This window comes from Triplophysa rosa, linkage group LG2 (assembly GCF_024868665.1).
Source record: "Triplophysa rosa linkage group LG2, Trosa_1v2, whole genome shotgun sequence".
In the NCBI taxonomy this organism is placed as follows: domain Eukaryota; kingdom Metazoa; phylum Chordata; class Actinopteri; order Cypriniformes; family Nemacheilidae; genus Triplophysa; species Triplophysa rosa.
In genome coordinates, this window is record NC_079891.1 from 27,334,670 (window position 1) to 27,356,243 (window position 21,574).

The window sequence follows — 21,574 nt, forward strand, 5'->3', positions numbered from 1 at the left end:
GGCTGTCAAAAGTAGTCAACCAATCAGGGATAGGCTTCCACGGCGGGCCAATGAAAACGCGACCTCTTAACTACAGTAGGCCTAATTGTTAAAAATGCCTGATGAAGAGTTTATGTGTAAATGTGTAATTCTTGTAAAATAGTATATTGTAAATTGCTGAGTTTCATTCTTATAAAATCTTTTAATATATAAATATTTTAATGAGTGGATTCTTGCGTGTGGGTAGGTGGGTGGATGGGGGGCACCTTTGGGGCTGTTGCCCAGGGGCACCATGAGGTCTTAATACGCCTCTGGATCCACCACGTTCTCAGGTAACAATTTTATATATTTGATGCAACATTATTAATCAAATGTATATTAGAAATGAACGGTAAGGGAGCGTTTGGTATATTGCATAGAAGTTCAGTTTTATGCCCTGAACTTCTGGAACACTGAATGCAGAACACTTACAGTGTCTGTCTGCAAATGCATTAAACGCATAACCAAATAGGTATAGAATATTATATGATATTTCCAAATGCTCCACTGCTATTATTGTTTTGATATGTACCGTTACTTGTAGTAAATATTATTTTAGAATAAAGCTAACTTAAGACACCAATCTAAATTGTTCGGTAATCAATTTAGTACTATTTTGACAATACTATGTTTAGTGTAGGACATGCATGAGGACCACATGAACTTGAGGGTGTTGGCCTGTTTTGTCTGAATAACATGGTAGTTAAACTGACGTTTATATGTAGCCTACAAAGCATCCTAATGCCCCGTTAATTTCTAATACACATTTGAATAATAATGTTGCATCAAATATATTAATATTGTTACCTGAGAACGTGGTGGATCCATCTTGCTTCGTTGAATACGTCGAGTCACTTTCAACCAATAAGATGCCATGTAAGAGGTCGCGTTTTCATTGGCCCGCCGTGGAAGCCTATCCCTGATTGGTTGACTATCTTTGACAGCCTATAATGCCTGGAAACACACAGGAAGGCCTCTCGAGAGCATTTTGAGTGCGCACACGCTCATTGAGCGAGAGGAGAGAAAATTCATAAGAGAGCTATGGGGTGTGGTTTATGCATGAAAGAGGCGTACGCCACTTCCCACGCAAAAGATGGGATTTATAAAAACAAACTTAACGGAAAAATGTGCGCACCTGCACGCAAACTCTGACCCATGCGTACGGACATTTTGGAGACTGAGCAGTTTGGCGACACCGATGGTGAGTTAGTGAACTCAAGTTAGATTGCAAAAGGTAAGTGTGATAAAAACGATTATAAGCATAAATCCCTCACACACATTTAATGTGACCTTAAATATCCTCATTATCACGAAGATTAAATCTGCAGAGTTATTTGCGCTTGTATTGAGTGATACTTGTTTCATGCAGCTCTTGTAAAATCAAACTCAAATCTTAAATAAAAATTAAATCTAAATATTTAATCAGCGCTGTCTCACCATCACACTATGAGCGCATGAGGATGATCCGACACTGCATAGAATATAGGACAGCATCAAATAACACAGTGTAAATAAATAGCTAAATATATTTTCCTTACTGTGCATAATCATCGAATGTCAAAGTCTGGAAATACAGCCATTAAACTCTCGCACAATCGTTTCTCTAAATGTCCGCATTATAATAATAATTATAACAATTATTAATATGGAAATCTCAGTGAATCTTATGTGTGGCCATTTGTGATTTCGTTACGGAGATAAAGGATCTGGGGTTTTACATAATTTTTTGTTATTTTTCTATGGCATCTGATAGCGGTTGAACCTGAAACGGTATGAGTCCATTATGGTGCGTGACGTCAGGCTTAACATTGGATTGGATGTCAGGCTTATTAATATCCCTGATAGCACACATGCATCTGGTTTACGTCTATTTGACGTCTGCATTTACATCTGCAATACATCGTTTGCTCATCTGCAATACGTCTCGGAGATGTCTGCTGTCAGACGTCATATAGACATCTAGAAGATGTCTGTAAGATGTTTATGAATTAGAATGGATGTACAACAGCTCTTTCTAAGATGTTTAGCAGATGTTTTTAAGCAGCAGATCTCCAGATCTTTAGCAGACGTATTACAGACGTTCAGACGTCTCCGAGACGTATTGCAGATGAGCAAACTATGTATTGCAGATGTCTTGCAGATGTAAATGCAGACGTCAAATAGACGTAAACCAGATGGATTGTGCTATCTGGGATACGAATAAGCATTCATGAGGTGCTTTGCATTGACTATTTATGGGTAAAAATGGGCGTGTACAGGGCGGGATATGAGGCTGATTCACGTACGCACACTTGCAGGTAATCTGTGATTTATAAAGGGAAAATTGCGTGCAGGTGTGCGTGCGCAAGGTTTTATAAATCTCAATTTTTGTTTGCGTACACCCTTTTCAGCATTCTGGCGTAAGTTCACTTTTAGTAAGGATCCTACGCACAGTTTTATAAATGAGGCCTCTGGGCTGCGTTCAGCCCCGACAAAACGGTGCAAAACGTTTTTAAACGGAAACGGTGGTGCGGTTGAACACCCTGTTGTGATGACGCAAGAGTTGAACAATGGCAGCTGAGAAGGCCATTCTTTGTGTTCTTTTTGAAGATTTTTTAGAGCCTGATGAAATCGGAATAAATACGTGTTTAATACCGCAAAATACATCTCTTCTAATATCTTCAATGGTTGCGTATACCGAGCTGCAGCGGACACATTTAAACGACTTTACTTGGACCCATTGTGCGAGCTGTCTCTTTAATACCGCGTGGGTTATATACATGTTGCTGCTGATTGGGCCGACATTCTTGACACGCCCACCAAACAAGAGAAAACGCATCTCAAACCCTGCTGTTGCACACCGTTGCAAACCGTTTCCAGGAAACGTGTCGTTCAACCCGGTGTAATGCCGAGAAATGCACCCCTGCCAGATTCTGCACCTCCTTCAATAACACGTTGTCCGATTGGCTAATTATAACCCCTCCCCACACTTTACCCTAATCCTAACCCCTCCCCTAACACTTAATCCTCACCCTAACCATTGTGGGGAGGGTGGGTGCATAATCTGGCAGGGGTGCATTTCTCGGCACAACACCGGAAACCGTAGCAAAACATTGCACACCGGTTTGAGCTTGAACATGCCCCTGTAGTTCTATGAACTATGCTGGAACGACGGAACTTGCGACCATAGTTGGCTAACGATGCTTTTGGGAAACGCACCCCTGGTAACCAAAAACTAACAGGGGAACGTTCTGAGAACCAAAAATTTGTTAGCTGGGTAGATTGCTGAACCAACTTGGTTCAAACAATTGATCTCCGACAGAGTTACCATGGTTTCGGGAGACAGTCGTAACTACATCGTTAATTTCCCCAATGATGCATTGTACTATGGTGGTTAACCAGCGAGTTATGTCGTTGTTCGGGAAACGCACCACGGGTCGTTTTTTGGGGAGGACAGAAGTGTCTGATTATCCAATCTGTTCTGTTGGCCAATGGCTCTTGCAATGGAATGTTCTTTTTGTAACAGAAAAATGCTTATTGACTGTAAACTGCTGCTAATTATTATTTTGTCTGTATTCTGCCTATTGGTTGATGTCTCTCACGTAAATACATCCATGTTGCTCTAATATACATTCTAGTAAAAAAATCTCTTCTGTGATATTTTTTTATGTGCTAGGTGTGTTTTAACATGTACCTTATCCAAATGTTATCCGACCACGCTCTCGTTTTACTTTAACTTTCTCCTCATCTGTTCTTTCCTTGTCCATAAAACTACACCATTTTTACACGTCTCTTCATTTTTCGTTTGGATAAATAAGTAATTTAATTTTAGTAATTAATTGGTTTAGGATTTATTTGTGTTTAGTAATTATTGGTTTAGGAAAGGTGATTAGAAAGTTGAATTGTGCCGAAGTCTTAAAATTTATCTTGTGAATAATTATATATCATGTATTTTGTTATATCTGCGAGTTAAAAAACATTTAAGCAATATATAATATTGTAAAGGGCAAATATACATATAAAACACAAACGTAAATAAACTGCTGAAAATAAGATCAATATTAATGCTTCGTATTTAAATTCTATGAATTAAAACTATGCACAATATAAAGCACGGAATTTAAGAACAAAGCAAGGTCAATGTTAATGTAGCTTTACAATAATTAACAACATGTTTAATTGTACATCACTGTTGAAAAGAACAGCATATGCTGGGTTAGGTATGTTTTGATGCTGGTTTGAGCTATGGACCAGCACATGACCAGCTAAGGACCATTTTAAACCAGCACATGACCAGTTTAAACCAGCACATAATGGGCCTAAACCAGCACAAACCAGCATCAAACCGCGGCCTACCAAACCAGCATATGCTGTTTTTTTCAACAGGGATTAAAGTCGGCTGAGAATGTTTTGCAGGCTGTGCGTGGTATTCTGTCCCGTGTGCTCATGAGATATAGAAGCATCTCAAGTATATGCAAAGCCCTTTTAAAAGGAAAGCCTGCAACCATTAGGCAAAAAGCGTAACGGCTAATGCTAATGCCCTGAAACCCACAGGATTGGAGACCGGATGCTTGTTTTTTGAATGGAAGTCAATGGGTTTTATTAGCCGTTACAGGTTCTCCAATTGGATGTATTACAGACCCTTCCATCTCTATAATAAGAGAATCTCTGGTATCCGTAGCTGAGTGCTTCTAAATCTGGGCGTAACCAGTAAGCCTATTCAGGACTTTCTCACCCACTCTTTTATGAATACTGACGATTCGGACATACTACTCTGTTCAAGTACTATTTTCTCCTATAGTGGGCATATTCGAAGGCAACATTAGTATACGCACATCCAAATCTCGCTACAAATAGTCCACCACCCTGGTATTTCTCGCCTACTCTTTTACAGTGTTGGGCAAGTTACTCTGAAAAAGTAATTCATTACTAGTTACTAATTACATATTCAATAGTGTCATTAGATTACTGTACAAATTACTCTCCCCAAAAAGTATTTCATTACTTATTAATTACTTTCCATATCCTATATCAACCTTGATTTGTTAAGTGCTATATAAATAAAATTGAATTGAATCGATTCATATAGCAACCAGGTAGTGTTGTAATTTAATTCTCGCAATGATTTGTGTGATGGTTTGAATACACTTAAGAGATATTCTCTATAATATTAAATGTATGTATTTGTACGTACAGGACATGTTTCTGTGTGTTGTGCACACTGTGCCCCCTTAAAAAAAATGGGTGCATGACGGCCCTGAGAGACCTCTTTTTAAAAGAGTGATCATCGCAAGAGTGATTTGTATGGAAGCCCATTTCCACCACTGAATAAAAAAATCAGGTTCTAAAAAGTAATAATTATGAGATTGAAAGTCATAATTATGAGATAAAAAGCGCACATGTGCAGTGCAGCCAGGACACCTCACGCTGGTGACATCCACTGGTTAGAATGGTGTCAATGCAACTCGGTGGTTTTACAAACCAATTGCGATTTGATATATATATATTTTAGTTTTTTGTTTTCAGTTTTCAGAGACATATGAAATCACTGACAAAGTAACTGATCCATTGGTTTAAATGTTGGAAATTACCATGCGTTTCTTCTTGTCTCTGCTGAAATAATATTGTTAATTAAAGTTAAACAAAATAAGTCTAAATAAAAAAAGCAATTTATTGCTGGTGTGCCTGCACACACAGGGATTTTTTTTGTTTGTTTGGTATTCGAAGCTTCCAGTGCAGACATCCAAATGCATCACCAGACAGATAATAATAAAACAGAGTAGAAAATATACAAAAATGTAAATAAAATACAATTGTAAATAGACAATTGTACAGAAGTAATATACTGTATGTAAAATAGATAGACAATTAGTGACTTTCAAATTTATTAAAAGCAATATGTCTAGATGGTCTAGTACTCCTTCTGAAGCACCGGCCAGCAGGCAACAGTTCAAAGATGTTGTGTCCAAGGTGTATCAAGTCTGTAATGATTGCACTTTACAAGAGTGGGAAAGAAAGCACCAATGATCTTTTCAGCAGTCTGGAGTATCCGTTCTTGTCCACTTGTGATCAACTGAGTAGCAGAGGCAAACCTGACAGGGATTAAAACACTCAGAACAACCTTTGTTGGGCCCTATGTGGGTCTCCCACTTCAGGTCCTTTGAGATGGTGGAGCCCAGGAACCTGAAGGACTCCACAGCCAAACAATTACAAAATATTGTGTGTTTCGGGCCACATTCAATGTGCAATGTATATGGAATCCTTTCAACAAACGATATATGAACTACTGAAAAGTATCTACCAGATAACATGCAACCTGCTGAAGCCAACAAACTACCAGTAAAAACCCAGAGAGGCCATTAAAATCATTATATTCAAGTGTTTCTGCATGTTTCTATTGTGAAACATACAGTAGTAGTAATACCATAGATTTGTGAAGCCATCTCTTAAATGCATAATTTTGGATATATGATTTTGAATCATATGATTGCTTGTATCAGCCTAATTAAATAAAATAAAAAAATGTACAGTTATTTATATTTACACCGTATTAAGCAGCGGATGTCGCCAGCGTGCAGTGTCTTGCCTGCACTGCGCATGTTAAGTCATACTTTCAACTTTTTATGTCATATTTTCTATTTTTCATCTCATAATTATGACTTTTTATCTCATAATTTTTACTTTTTATGTCATAATTACGATTTTCAATCTCATAATTTCGATTTTTTATCTCATTATTATAATTTTTAATCTCATAATTTCGATTTATGTCATAAATATTTTTAGAGTCTTGATTTTTTTCACGTGGCGGAAATGGGCTTCCATAGATTTGTTTTGAATATCAGAGGCAAGGTTTTTTCACGGTTTCTTTCATTTTCACTTCTTGAAAAGAAACATTCTGACACAAACACAGCTGCAACTCCAAGGTTACTTTTGCATATAGCTTCCTATTACGTTTCCCCTTTTGTATCAACGTAAACAGCCTGTTTGTAATTCATGAACCACTACAGATTTAACAGGGTATGTGTAATTGTTGAACGAGTTTGCATAGGGTGCATAGATTAGGTACAGTAGGAGTTAGAGGGGTACAAAAAACAAGGAAACACATATATAGGGAGGAAAAATAAGAATAGGTAGGAAAAAACAACAGACGTATGTGCGTATGTCTTTAAGAGGGGGTGGGCGTGGCTTGAGTCGCAGTGACCTCACCGAGGTAGAGTTTCTACTCAGTTGCGTTACTAAAACACCTGTTGGCGGACAATAGGAAACTAACGTTGTTGTGTTTGCAGAACTATTTTTAAACGTTTAGTTGGACTCAGTTCGTATTAGGTTGTGTTTTGAACTGTACTTAAGAGGGTAGCGGAAGCGCTGGTTGTCCGAATATGGGGCCTCTTGCGGGTCGGGATGTGTTTTCGTGGTTACTGGTGGCCTCTTTCCTCCAGGTGTCGAGTGTGCGCTTGGCGCAGGCCACTTACCTGTGCACCGCATACCTGAATGTTTCCTATGTCGCCCCTGACACGAACCAAACAACTTGGCGTCAGGACGAAATCGGGTTGTATGGACAAGATTCACCCAAAACTTCTGTCTCGGGGAGCGTGTATTTAGCGAGACCAATGTACGGTTGTGACTGGGACACGGTTTATCTCCGACCGAACGTCACCAAGGGATGGATCGCCTTAATTCAGCGCGGAAACGGATGCACTTTCACCGATAAAATTAACATCGCGGCTGTGAATGGCGCTGTCGCTGCTATTATTTTTAACGATTATAGTACAATGGACAATCGGGTTATTCAGATGTCTCACCCAGGTATGTGAGTTAAGCTTCTAGAGGTAAAATATTTTATTGAGTGCTTCTCCTATACGTTTGCGTAGGTGTTCTGTATTCATATTCCGATTACTTATTTAAACCAACATTGGGAGCCAGTTGTACTCTAACCCGGGCGTTATGGTGTTGTGTAAGTTGTTTAAACTGGACAGTTCATAGAGAGATCATGTAGGACCTCCTCCGCTAAGCGGAAAGGCGCACACGGAGCTAGTCTCTTGTTTAGTGGAATAACTAAGGAAACCGGACTAGAACTGTGGTTCGGGTCTGGTTTCTGATTTTAAAGTACAATGACAATCATATGGAAAATGTACTACGTAATGACCTGAAGCTTTTGCAATCTGTAATAAATCCACGTGTTTTATAATGTCAGGTTATGTCATAAAAGGTGTGTGTAGGTGTGGTTGCTATTTTATGTTGTTAGGAAATTGTCACGCAGTGTTATGAAAATTTTGATCCGAAAAATAATGATTTGAGACGATATCTCTCAAAACCCAAACTTTAAATGTTTTATTTTAAAGTAAAAAAATCCCTTTAACACTGTGTTGTCTCGATTTAGTGTCGAGTGTATATATTCCCGGTTTGATTTACATAATTTTTTGGAGAAGAATTGTTTATTAACATGAATAAAACCATTAATAAAAATGGACAGCAGTTAGCTGAACAGCCAGGTTGCTGTTGTGGCGTGCGCTTTCATGTACGCATGCGCCCTGCGTGTTTTTAGTAGGTTCTGTTTGTGTCTCTAGGCACGAACATCATAGCGGTTATGATTGGCTACGTCCGTGGGATGGAGCTAGTACAGCTGCTAAACAAAGGCATCCCCGTTACCATAGAAATAGAAGTTGGGAAGCAGCAGCGCAGTCCCTGGATGAGTCACTACTCCGTGTTTTTCGTCTCCATCTCCTTCTTCATTGTCACCGCGGCAACAGTTGGATACTTCATCTTCTTTTCCGCCCGGAGACTGAACAACCTCAGACGGCAAAACCGCAATCAGGTACCGCTTATCATCTGGGTGGCTGCTTATTTGATGGTGTTTCACTCTCACCAAATGTTGCCATGGTAACCATAGTTTACCCATTGTAAACTGATCGATATGAACTTGGTTTGGGACAGTTCTGTCATCACAACAAAGCAAAAATAAACCAAATTGTAACAACATTATAAAATATAAAAATATATTTTAATTTAAAATAGTTTTGTGTAAAATATTAAGAATTTATGAATAGTACTTTAAGGTCATATCAGTGCCAATGTACACACTGCAAAGTTCTGGTAATGACATCTGCATTCAAACGTTTGAATCGCCTAAATCAGTGGTTCTCAACCCCCCCCTCCCCCCCTTTATATATATATATATAAGAAGCAAAAAATACCTATATGACAGACTGATCTCAAGAGATCAGATTCTAAATGTAACAACCCTGCTGATAAAAAATAAACCATCACAGAAATTAATGGTTTCCATTGAAATACCATTGTGAACCATTAGCTTTTTGCATTAAAGCCATTACAAAATTTTTGTGTAGCATTATTCCAAAAGGATCAATCTGCCACATCACGAGAATGGTGTCAGACGCGGTGTGGTGTCATTTGCCTGTCAAAAATAGCACCTTACATCTTTCATAACTGTCAACAGCATTAAACATCCGTCCAAGTTCAGAAATATATGAAAAGGCCCTTCACGCGCACTCGGAACTCATCGGGAGAGAGAGAGACTTGCACTTAATCTGAAATTACAGTCTGAAAGACAAACATACTTATAGGATCGTCCTGTTTCTTAAAATGATGTAGATTAAGATGATGTTAAATCATTGTTCTCTGTGTATTTTGTTGTTTAACGGCTGAAAACAAAAGAGTGTTAAGACTAAACAAATAAGGTCATTGTGATTTAACACCTCATTGTCCACCCCACCTCAGGCAAGCAGTCAGTGTTCAAATGAAAGTGGTGTTACTGAATGCACTACACCAATTTAATGTGGTTTCTTAACTACCTGAAGGACTTTGTAGTGAATTTGGTTTGGAAAATGTGGTTTTCATAATTATAAAAAAAATCAATGTGTATATAGTGTGCATGTGGCTATTGACATTTCTGTCTTGTTCAGCATATCACTTGCATAGTTTTACTCTTAATACCTGTTCAGTAGTCAGGTTAAACCTGCTTAAAACTGGCTGGTCTAGTTCCATTTGAAACTATGTTCTGACCTTATCATTTTGTCAACCTTAATGTCCTAACTCTATGTGCCAACGTTTGACTCAAGAGTTTAGTTTAGTATGAAGGGAATGTTCGGTTTTGGTTAAAGTTTAGTTAAAAATTACAACCCGCCTTTGCCCTTATTGCTATCAGAGATCACTGTACGTACTTGTGCTCTCACACAGACCGGTTTCAGGGGCTAATAAGGAAATTACATCGGAAAGTTTTTTATACATAAGCATACCAATGCCAAAGTCATTATCAAAAGTACATTTTTTCTTTGCTAAAAGTAAATGAGGCAACTGTTGAACATGCTGTGTGTGTGTAAATGTAGGTTGTAGGATAGTATTTGCACTATATAGTATTTAATAATACTGCTCAGTTTTGAAAAACACACTTCTATCACAAAATCATGTTTTTGTGATAGAAGTGTGTTTTTCAGAACTGAGCAGTATTATTGTTGTATAGTTTGTTGGAGCTTCAAAAAATTGCCCCCTATTCATTCCCATTCTACCGTTTGGAAGTAAAAGGATAAGTGGCAATATCACTCCGATTGCATTATTCTTCAATTGATAGCAACACCATTCATCGCAATACCAGTGAAATTTCACGATTTTTGATCATACAGAAAAATATAAGCTTCTAAAGTAGTCATAAATATTCAATTAAATGTATACAGTTGCACGTAGCCTCGGGTACTTTTCATAAATTAGCTACTTAAAAAACTTAAAAGCATTGTTTAGGTAAACAAAATACAGAAATCAGAAATACAGTGAATACAGAGAATACAGTGATTTATCTTTTTTAAGAAGTAATGTTTGTAGTCATGAAATCAGAGGATCTTTAGAAATATGAACACAAATCACAAGAGATGCATCATGTTGCTACCTATGTTGACTGTTGTTTTCTTTGATGTAACAGACTCTGGTGAACAGCCATCCTTTAGTCAGACAGCATCCGGGTACCATTTTGAGTCTGTAGTCACCACTGCCCATATCATCACTTAATTGTACTTTGTAACAAAGTATGTTCTCTTACTGTTATAATGAAGTACATTGTTTTATAACCATTTAATAAATAATTCAGCGGTATTGCAATATTCAGGACTGACTACTATAAAGCAACATCAATACCCAACTGAGGCTTTAGTACAGTTAAAGGCTAAAATACACTACAAGACTTTTGCTCAGATTTTGCCCAGATTTTCAGTCTGGACTTGTTGCAGAAAGTCTGTGCCAGTCTGCAGATTTGATCAGTTAGTGTGTTTCTATCTGAAACTTTCAAAAAGTCTGCAAGTGTGTGATGTCTAGTTTAAAACAAATCTGTTCAGATTTTAAAAGTCTTGTAGTGTATTCCAGCCATAAGTCTTTTTTATGTAAGAAATCAAAAGCAACACCCAAGCAGACCTTCCTTTCATTAGCATTCCAGCTCTGATCACTAACTGCTTGTGCAAACACTGTTTTACTGTGGCACATTGCGAAAGAGGACTGAAATAGTTTTACGAATGGAGATATTGATAAGAGCTCACTGAAATGAGGAGATTCCAGAGGCTTTCATACTTTATCTGCCGATGTCAGAGAATGAGCCATGCTTACAGAAAGATTAACACACACGCCACATTAATGGAATCGATTTCAGTTCTGTAGCAGGTTCATATTACTGTCTTATCTCGATGTAAGAACTCCAGCACGCAGAGAGTTTAGATAGATCACTGTTATTAGGTCAATGAACCCCTGTAGGTATACAGGTACACATGTGAGAATCTCTGGGGTGAGTCACTAAAGGCCTGCAGGCACATCTGTGTCTGTTCAACAAACCCTTCCCTTTCATTATGTTTTTTGTGAGAGAGGATACGGCAGGTTTATGGATTGTTAATCTTGTCAAAAAAGCGATAAATGAGACATGATGACCATATAAATGACTTAAATTAAATATTCTGCTGTTCTCTAATTATTTGAGTTGGTTTCCATTTTTTTATTTAAGATTATGGAAATCTGTAATATATGTAGTTAAGAAGAGTCAGATTTTAGGACAGATATTTTTTTTCCAGGTGTCTTTCCTCGCATAAAAGGAAAATCATACCTCAGTTTCATAGGGATTTAAGTGCTTCATTTGGAAACCACACCAACAAACAAGTTCCCATTGTTATCTAAAGTGTGGGTTGAATTTGATACACGGCATAAGTCAGTGTGGTATAGAAATGTGTGAGGCAACATGATATTATGTATAATCTTATTAATATATATTATTATCACATTGTATTGTAGTATATATTATTTTTCGATTTGGATATTATATTCTGTGCTGATTAAAGAGTGTAGTGTATACATGTGAATTAACAGACTGACTAAATAAAGCAGCAGTGGAACATTTAATTGTTTTTCTCTGTAAATGGACAGTGTTACGTTTCCCTTTCCATATCATGTGTTTAATGTTCAGTATCTTAAAAGTTCCTTTGTTGCAAGTGTTTGTGGAAAAAAGCAAACACATTTTGTATGTGTGCTTAGCATTTGTACTCGCATTACAGTTCTGCAATATTCATACACTTCCTGAAAAACCAGTGAGACTATGCCAGGGCTCACTTGCGCGCGCGCGCACACACACACACACACACACACACACACACACACACACACACACACACACACATAATTCAAGCTCTGTTTTTCCTGTTTATCTTTTACAGAAAAACCTGAAAGCCAAAGCAAAGAAGGCAATTGGTCAGCTGCAGCTGCGTACGCTGAGGCAGGGAGACCAGGTACGTGTGTGTGTGTGTGTGTGTGTGTGTGTGTGTGTGTGTGTGTGTGTGTGTGTGTGTGCACGCGTGCGCGACGTTAATGGGGTATATGCATACGGGGAGGCGATGACGTACAATCTCAGCCAGCTAAACCACTTCCGCTCTCATTGCGCAGAGGTCATTTTTCATCAAGTGATAACCATGTGTTTAGTAATAAAACGTTCAAATTTCAGCAAACCGACAACACTACGGCTGAACATTGCTATATGCCTTGGTAATCATGCCTTGAGTAAGTGCAAAAGTTTACTTAGCTTTTTTCATATTTGTGAATGTAGCTTGAAACGGATAGCCTGAAGCGCTTCTCCTTTTTGGTTGTTGATGTATGACATAGTGTTTGGATAATTTGACTCACTTCGTTGACTGTAATCCTATGTTATCCCTCTTGAAGCGACCGAGTGAAAAACGCCATTGTTTCCAATGGACGCAACTGTACGTGCACTGGATGTAACAGAGCTGGCTGAGATTTTAGCGGAGATACGTCATCGCTCCGTGTGCATATACCCCATTGCTTCTCTTTGCACTTTTGTGTGTGATAATATTGTTTGCATGTTTCATTGTTTTGGCAATTTTAAATTATTTGAATGTTTCTTGATTTTAAAGCCAACCATTGGACACTTTGTTAATCACTCAATGTTATTCATTGTGTCAAAGTCAGGAAAACAAATAAAGATAGAATAGAATAATTAGTCACTAACAATAATAAAGTGTGTAAAGATTATATAAAAAAAACATATATATTTAAAGGGGTCATATATGACACGGCTAAAACAAATATTATCGTTTGTTTTAGATGTAATGCAATGTGTATACACGATTTAAGGTTCAAAAATGCTGTATTTTCCACATACTGTGCATGTTTGTATCTCCTCTTTGCCCCGCCGCTCTGAAACGCGCAGATTTTTTTACAAAGCTCATCGCTCTGAAAAGCGAGGTGTGCTATGATTGGCCAGTTAACCAGTGCGTATTGATAGGTTGAATACTGCAAGTGTGTGACGGAAATGTAACGCCTCTTACCATATTCGGAACATCAGGTTCCAAAGCAATTGTACTGACAGGTACACCCACCTTACTTGCGTATACATTTTGGCAGTCTTAGTCAAATCATACCACGAACTGACGTAGATTTGTGGGGGTGTGGTTACGTTTCAGGCAGGTCTGGGTGACACTCGCTTTTAGATTCAATTCAATTCAAAGATAGAATGCATCTTTTGTTCCGACACTTTAATTTTTGCAATTTTAAGTGTCTAATACATGCATGGGCAACTTATAACATGCCAAAGACACAGAAAAACACGTATTCGCACCCCTTTAATAAAATATTAATTTCAATAAGATAAGACTGACTGCAGGTCTACACTGCAACTGACGTCATAAACTATGTTTTGTGTGTGTGTCTCACAGGAGACCGGCCCTGATGCTGATACCTGTGCTGTGTGTATTGAATTGTATAAACCAGGAGATGTGCTATCAATTCTCACATGCAAGTATGTCTACGTCTTCTGTTATCAGTTATGTTATCACTGTAAATCCTAATGTTCCTGTCTTTCCAGCCTTATTTTGGGCATACATTCATGTATGTGTGTGTTTTGCAGTCATTTCTTCCATAAGTCCTGCATAGAGCCATGGCTGCTGGAGCACAGGACCTGCCCGATGTGCAAATGTGATATTCTTAAAGCCCTCGGAGTCGAGGTGAGTTTAACCAACAGTCAAATTCCAAACAACATGACTGACGTTTGTAAAGCTTAGAGGTATTAGTGTCAAGCCTTTATGTCCAGTCCACACACGCTAACAAATATTCAATCTGCTTCCCTTCTCTTGAACTTTCACAGTGTTGGAGATAGAAGACAGCTGCCTTCCTGCCAATAAATTACTTTACAGAAATGGTTATAAGGAAACTAGTTTAATTTCATAAAAGCAATAAGGAACTGTAATGATTCAATTAAGTTATAGTAAGATACAGTATAGTAATAACCGAATAATCGTTTCATATAATATAGATAGTTGGAAAAAAGAGGTAATAAAAGTCCTAGTGTTAGCCCTATTCAGTGGGATCAGGAAGCACTGGATCATGTGCCTATAGAGCATTTGAGAGAGGGTGACATGAAGCATCTGATGGGTTGTCAGCTGTATATGATGTAAATGTTTTACTGGTGTCAGAAGTGAGATTGTGCTCTTTTGTTGCTGCCCATCAAGATCATATAGTAACACCTACAGCCTTAAAGGGACAGTTCACCCAGAAACAAAAATTGTTTACTCACCCTCTGTTTGTTCCAAACCTGTATAGGTTTGTTCTAATGAACACAGAAGAAGATATTTGGAAGAATGTTTGTAACCAAACAGTTCTTGGCCACCAGTGACTATTAGGAAAAATTACAATGGTAGTCAAAAGTGCCCCAAACCTACATTCTTCAAAATATCTTCTTTTGTGTTCAACTGAGCATAAAAATGTACAAACACATTTTTCCTACTGTGGTAGCGAATGGTGGTCAAGAACCGTTACAATTGTTTTTTCCAAACCGCCAAAAATGGTTACAAGCATTCTTTTAAAATATATTTTTCTCTGTTCATCAGAACAAATAAATGTATACAGATTTGGAACAACATGAGAGTGAGTAAATGATGACAGCATTTTCATTTTTGGGTGAACTGTTCCTTTAAATAATTTATCGTGACAGAGAGACACACTTGCACATCTCCTGGTTTATACAATTCCTTTGAACTCTGCTGGGACACACCCGAGTACAAAGTTTACTTATCACATGCTCAGTTGAGATGGCAGTAAAATGTTGTTACACAAACTTGCTGTGTGTAAAAAACACTGACAAGACACAGAAAGGTCATAAATATATGGTGCTAGAATATGTACATTGTACTGAACTGAGTTTGTAGTCATTATACAAAATATAGATGTGTATAGAGGGCATGCATTGACGTCACTTTCCCACGTGAACACGCCGGGACACGCCCCCTTGAGTGCCAGGACATGAGTGGTAAAACACGCAGCAAAATGGCTGATTTCAGTAGGAGAAACAAAGGAACCCGGACTAAAACACGCAATTATTTGCTGAAATTAAAAGCAGTTGGACTCAACGGTGATCCTTACGACTTACAAAGGAACCCGGTGTCCTTGGACACTGATATGTTGCGCGGAATTGTGTTTCCTGATATTGTAAGCAGCCATTTTGCTGAGTGTTTTGCCAATCAAGGGAGCGTGTTTTGGCGTGTTCACGTGGTGTTCGCGTGGGAAAGTGACGTCACGTGCATGAGCTGTGGATAAGGCAGAATTTTCGCAAATTCTCCAGTTTCCAAGCAGAGATGCTGATGGATTTTCTTTTTACCTTTTTCACCTAGGATGTTATTAAGGTTCCTCTCTTAACTTGTGCTTTCTATGTCCAGTTTAGCTCATCATAATTTAGTATTGATGTCTGCTGCTATGCAAACTGCGGTGATGACTGTGGTGATCTCCTTGACATAAAATTCAAATTAAGTGTCATGGATCAATTGGCATGTGAAATCCTGATAGAAAGACTTCTTGGTGTCAAACATACAGCTGTTGATGATAAAATGCAAGTCACCTTCCGCTAATTTGTGGGATTTGTTCTTGATGTGAACTGAGTAGATTCTGCTGGCTGATCTGGCACCAAGGGACTCTATTGTATAGTTTTGAATAACAATACACTGAACATAAAGAGTTGTAACATTATCCTTTTTGTGACCCTGATCAAAATATCATACAACCAGGCCTCTACTCCAAACCCACCCTTAGTATCTATTGTCCCGCTGGTATTCATTTCCTGATGTGGCTCGGCTTGTTTTCAGTGGACTGGACGTAGGCTAGTAGTGTACCTAGCAAGTTTGGTTGATACCCAAGGGATCCTGTTCTAAACACCAGAGCATTTTGGACTGTGTTTCTTGTGTCTTGGGAGCTCACTTTTTGTTCGTGCTGTTCCAAATATTCTCCCTGGGCAGTCGTGACCCAAAAACGACACATAAACCACATGCGTGTTCCAAGAGGCTCTAATAAAAATGAATATAGTGTTCTATTCCCATGCCCTTTGCTTTTTTGCCATACGGTCATGTGCCTGAATGACAAAAACTGGAGGGTGGGTGGATACTCCTCTTGTTGTAGTTTTTTATCCTAGGGCTGCACGATTATGGAGGACTAAACCTGCAAAAATTATAAATAAATAAATGTATAAATATATAAACGAATAAATGTAATAATATGAAAATAAATAAAGGAATGAATAGTTTGATAAAACAAAATAATTCGTTTTAGCTATTATTGATCTTAGCTTTAACTTTTCTTTTCATTTTTTAAATTGATTTATTATTTTTTGTGTCCATTTTTTAATTATTTTTAATTATTATTTTTTTTTATTTTTAGATTATTTTATTTATCATTTCCTTTTATTTTTACATTTATTTATTTATACGTTTATTTATTTTTATATTTATTTATTATCGCATGTATTTATTTCCACTTTTATTTATTTATTCTTGTATTTATTCTTACTTTTCTGTGTCTTGTATGATAATTAGATGGGTTGGTCTTGCCTACTATTGGTTCAGCGTAGATTGAAGCGTTTGATCGATTACTCTTGACTTGTTTTGGACTAACGTCACGTCACTCACTGATCGTTTGCTTCGTGTATAACGTTAAGTAACTATGGCGGGCGCACAATTAGCTAGAGAGTTACAGCATTTAGCCAATGAAGTCGATAACCATGCATCAAATGACTATGTGTCATTCAGATTAGATGCACTTATTGAGGATTTATTACAGATTGACGGAGAGATAAATGACAAAGTTCTTCAAAATCTGTGCGAGTCAGGGGGTGCTAAGGTGGTGACCAAGTTCCGGTTACAGGTCCTCTGCCAAAGAGGTGCATGAACGACCTCAGCAGATTCGTCGATTCTGAAAGCACAAGACGACTTGATATTAAGATGTCTAATAAACACAGACTTTCTTGTTACATGATTTTGACATTCTTGTTAAGATTGCAAATTATTGGTATGATCGCCCGTAACGGCTGAAGCGAGGTGAAAAAATAAATAAAGCGATTTGACACGGGATTCGTACCCATACAATAAAGCGAGGCAGCGTGTCACTACGGTAACAATCACACTAAGCTATTTCGCAATGCTAGCTGCTGCGGATCTTTGCAATAATATCAAGATGTCACACAACAATATGCAGCTGGATGAATCAAGGGAATATGCCCGTTTTAACTTGTGACCTCTGTGTTATTTATCTCTTATGGAATGTAGTTTACGAGTACCGTTTAGTAACCACGTCTTTTTAGAAGGAATGGTTTCCATTTGATGGCCCCTGTAGTGAAAGAACGATGCTCATTACTACCGTGTTAACTTGTGACTTAAGTTCACTATGTCTCAATTCATTTACATTATGTTACATCATGTTACATTAAATCTTTACGCTTTTTCTAACCGAAAGGCTGCTTATAACTATCACTTTGACAAAGCGTTAGCTTGCGACTTCGGTTTACAAGCTCATCTGTGTAGTTAAACCTTATTACATTTTGTGCTTTATGATTTTCACCAGTTGAACTGTAACGCCACCATAGCACCCTCTGACTCGCACAGACTTTGAATGTGCTGCAAAGAGGCTAACAACCGAGGGAGAACTTTGTCATTTATCTCGCCGTCAATCTGTAATAAATCATCAATAAGTGCATCTAATCTGAATGACACACAGTCATTTGATGCATGGTTATCGACTTCATTGGCTAAATGCTGTAACTCTCTAGCTAATTGTGCGCCCGCCATAGTTACTTAACGTTATACACGAAGCAAACGATCAGTGAGTGACGTGACGTTAGTCCAAAACAAGTCAAGAGTAATCGATCAAACGCTTCAATCTACGCTGAACCAATAGTAGGCAAGACCAACCCATCTAATTATCATACAAGACACAGAAAAGTAAGAATAAATACAAGAATAAATAAATAAAAGTGGAAATAAATACATGCGATAATAAATAAATATAAAAATAAATAAATGTATAAATAAATAAATGTAAAAATAAAAGGAAATGATAAATAAAATAATCTAAAAATAAATAATAATAATAATTAAAAATAATTAAAAATGGACACAAAAATAATAAATCAATTTAAAAAAAGAAAAGAAAAGTTAAAGCTAAGATCAATAATAGCTAAAACGAATTATTTTGTTTTATCAAACCATTCATTCCTTTATTTATTTTCATATTATTACATTTATTCGTTTATATATTTATTTATTTATACATTTATTTATTTATAATTTTTGCAGGTTTAGTCCTCCATACACGATACCACTAAATCCTATTGAAATCAAGCTGGCTGCGATATGCAATGTGTCGATATTTTTTTAATGCGTAGCTTGTCCGTGAAGCACGGCTCTGGGATCAGTAGGAAATGCTGCTCGATCTAAAAGCAGTGCGACTTTGAGTCGCTTATAATGTGCATTTGAAAAAGCAACACCCGTCAAACATGATCATTATAAATATACTTTATTATCATAAAAATACCTGATGAGGCTTGAGTAACAGTGATAAAAAGATTCTAGATTCTAGAACGTGTTATGGTCTTCTTCTGCAGTGCGTATTTGGAGTTTCCGCACGAGCGCGCCCTCTGGCTTTCGGATGCAGCAGCATTTTCCCGTACTTCACTCAAAAGCTGTGCATAGATCACGTGACATTTATCGTCGGTTTATCTCGACAGCCCTAATCCTGACCCTGAGCTGCTGCATCCTTATCACCTGTCATCGTGGGTAGAGTTAGTTAAATTCACTTCATCTTCTTTCCATATACATTTGGCAGCCTGTTTTTAATCCCCGTGGTTTCATGAAACTTGGTTACTATTTTGCCTACCATCAATAATCTATGATTTTAATCATTTATTTTTCTAAATCTCTCTTTTTCGCAGATGGATGTGGAGGAGCAACCACATATTTTGGTGCCTGATTTTAGATCTTTTTCCATTTCTGAGGACCTGCCCAGTGAGACGGCATCACACACACAAAGTGAGACTGCATCCTCTGGATATGCATCCATGCACGGAATCGAACCGTCCGCTTTTGAAGACACACTAAACGGTTTGTAAACTTCACACGTTTTCATTATTTCGCATATTTATCTTTCGCATACAATATGTCTGTACTAAATTTCACAGCATTACAGTGCTAATTGGTCAATGGAAACATTCACTGACCTTCGTGTTTGCTTGAAGTGGGTGAAAGTGATTAATGTTTGTATTTTAAATATATAATGCAACAGACATTATCTACAAAGAGACCAGTACACAGAGTAAACCGAATTTTATCTGTTTATATGAAAATGTAATCGAAAATTCATTATTATATACATAATGGGCCACATTACATGGGCGCATTATGATAGGTCAGTTGGTTTCTGTAGTGTGCTGTAATTGGTCATTTGGTCTAAGTTGTATGTTATGATTGGTTTACAGGTCTGCGAGATGAGCAGCTGGAGGTGCCGCCTCAATATGACAATCTTGCCTTCGAGAGTGATGTTTACACTCAAAATGAAGTCAGGACCTGAGTAGCCAGACAAACACTAATATATACACTAATATATACTAGACTGAAACAGATAAATGAGTTCTGATTTGAGGACTTGTAGTCATTTTGAAACACTGCTGAGCCCTTTGCTGATTAGTTTCTGACTAAGTGCCTATAAATATTCTCTCTCACTGTGACTTTTTGACTCTGTGCTTGATCTCAGTGATTTCTGGGACAATCAGAGAGCATGATTTAATTCTCTATGATTAATTCAGGGAATGATTATTACTTCTTCAGGGTGTAATTCCCACTGTGGTTGTGTTAGGGTTGAGACTTCGCCTTCCTTAGCATTGTGATGTATTCAGAGCAGCTGTGGAAACCGAGAGTGAGTGCGCCGCCTGCTGTACATCAATGGATATAACACATAGTGTACTTCCCTCCCACCCCTGGTTTCAGAGTTTATTGAAATATATTGTTCCAGTTTGATGGAAATTTTAAATTTTAGAGTATATTGCGCCTTACACACATGTTATGTGTGTGTGCAAATTTATATTATTCATTGCATAGACCTAATGGGTTACTTTTAAGAATGAGTTCTGATTTGAATGTTTAAATAAGGGATTAATTATTTGCTCTTTTAAAATGAAAATAATTTTACATAAAAATTAACATTGTAAATAAAATATTTTATGAAATTGCTTGTGTCTATCTGGTTTGTTGTGTGTGTCTGAGCACTCTTAGACATTGCTGTGTATGTGCATGTATGTTCTTTGTGACGTCAGATGATCATCTTTGTAGTTTGTGTTTACACTACATGTAGGCCTACTCATAATAAACCTTTGGTCCACCTTAGGAGTGTGGTCCATCTTTGAGATCGACAAAGTCACTACATTTGTTCTGATAAAAGTAATTGGCCTACTAATTTTATATGGTAAAGTCACTTGGTTATAGTAACCTCTTTAACACCAGCCCATATTCAGCACTATTGTTTGAATGATATAAAAAGAAAAAAAAGCTAGTGACGCTATAAAAAAAAGCTAGTGACGCTTATGGCACTATTTGGATTTAAGTATTTGACGTTTTTTATAGAAAATGTTATGATATCTGCGGCTTACATCTCAATAATTTCACTTTTATTTTGAGGGTTATTTCCCAATCTGTCCCTCATAGTTAAGCGTGTTCCAAATCATAAACGATACATTTACACTGCAGCATGTAAATGCAGTGTTTTCTGTACA

The 21,574-nt window shown here is 37.5% G+C and overlaps 1 protein-coding gene across 1 annotated transcript; it reads left to right on the forward strand.

The window, feature by feature from the left end:
• The first annotated feature begins 7,191 nt into the window (after positions 1-7,191).
• rnf128a (ring finger protein 128a) lies at positions 7,192-21,017 on the forward strand. Its single transcript, XM_057326649.1, has 7 exons — positions 7,192-7,806; positions 8,568-8,815; positions 12,699-12,770; positions 14,211-14,293; positions 14,402-14,498; positions 19,742-19,910; positions 20,285-21,017. The coding sequence occupies exons 1-7, from the start codon at positions 7,380-7,382 to the stop codon at positions 20,374-20,376; spliced, it is 1,188 nt and encodes a 395-aa protein (XP_057182632.1). The 5' UTR covers positions 7,192-7,379; the 3' UTR covers positions 20,377-21,017.
• Positions 21,018-21,574: the final 557 nt, after the last annotated feature.

Bases quoted from the DNA above. Each gene is read 5' to 3' on its own strand.
- rnf128a (XM_057326649.1), top strand. From the start codon at position 7,380: ATGGGGCCTCTTGCGGGTCGGGATGTGTTTTCGTGGTTACTGGTGGCC. The intron at 12,771-14,210 runs GTACGTGTGTGT...TGTGTCTCACAG, and splicing joins CGCTGAGGCAGGGAGACCAG to GAGACCGGCCCTGATGCTGA. The intron at 14,294-14,401 runs GTATGTCTACGT...TGTGTTTTGCAG, and splicing joins CTATCAATTCTCACATGCAA to TCATTTCTTCCATAAGTCCT.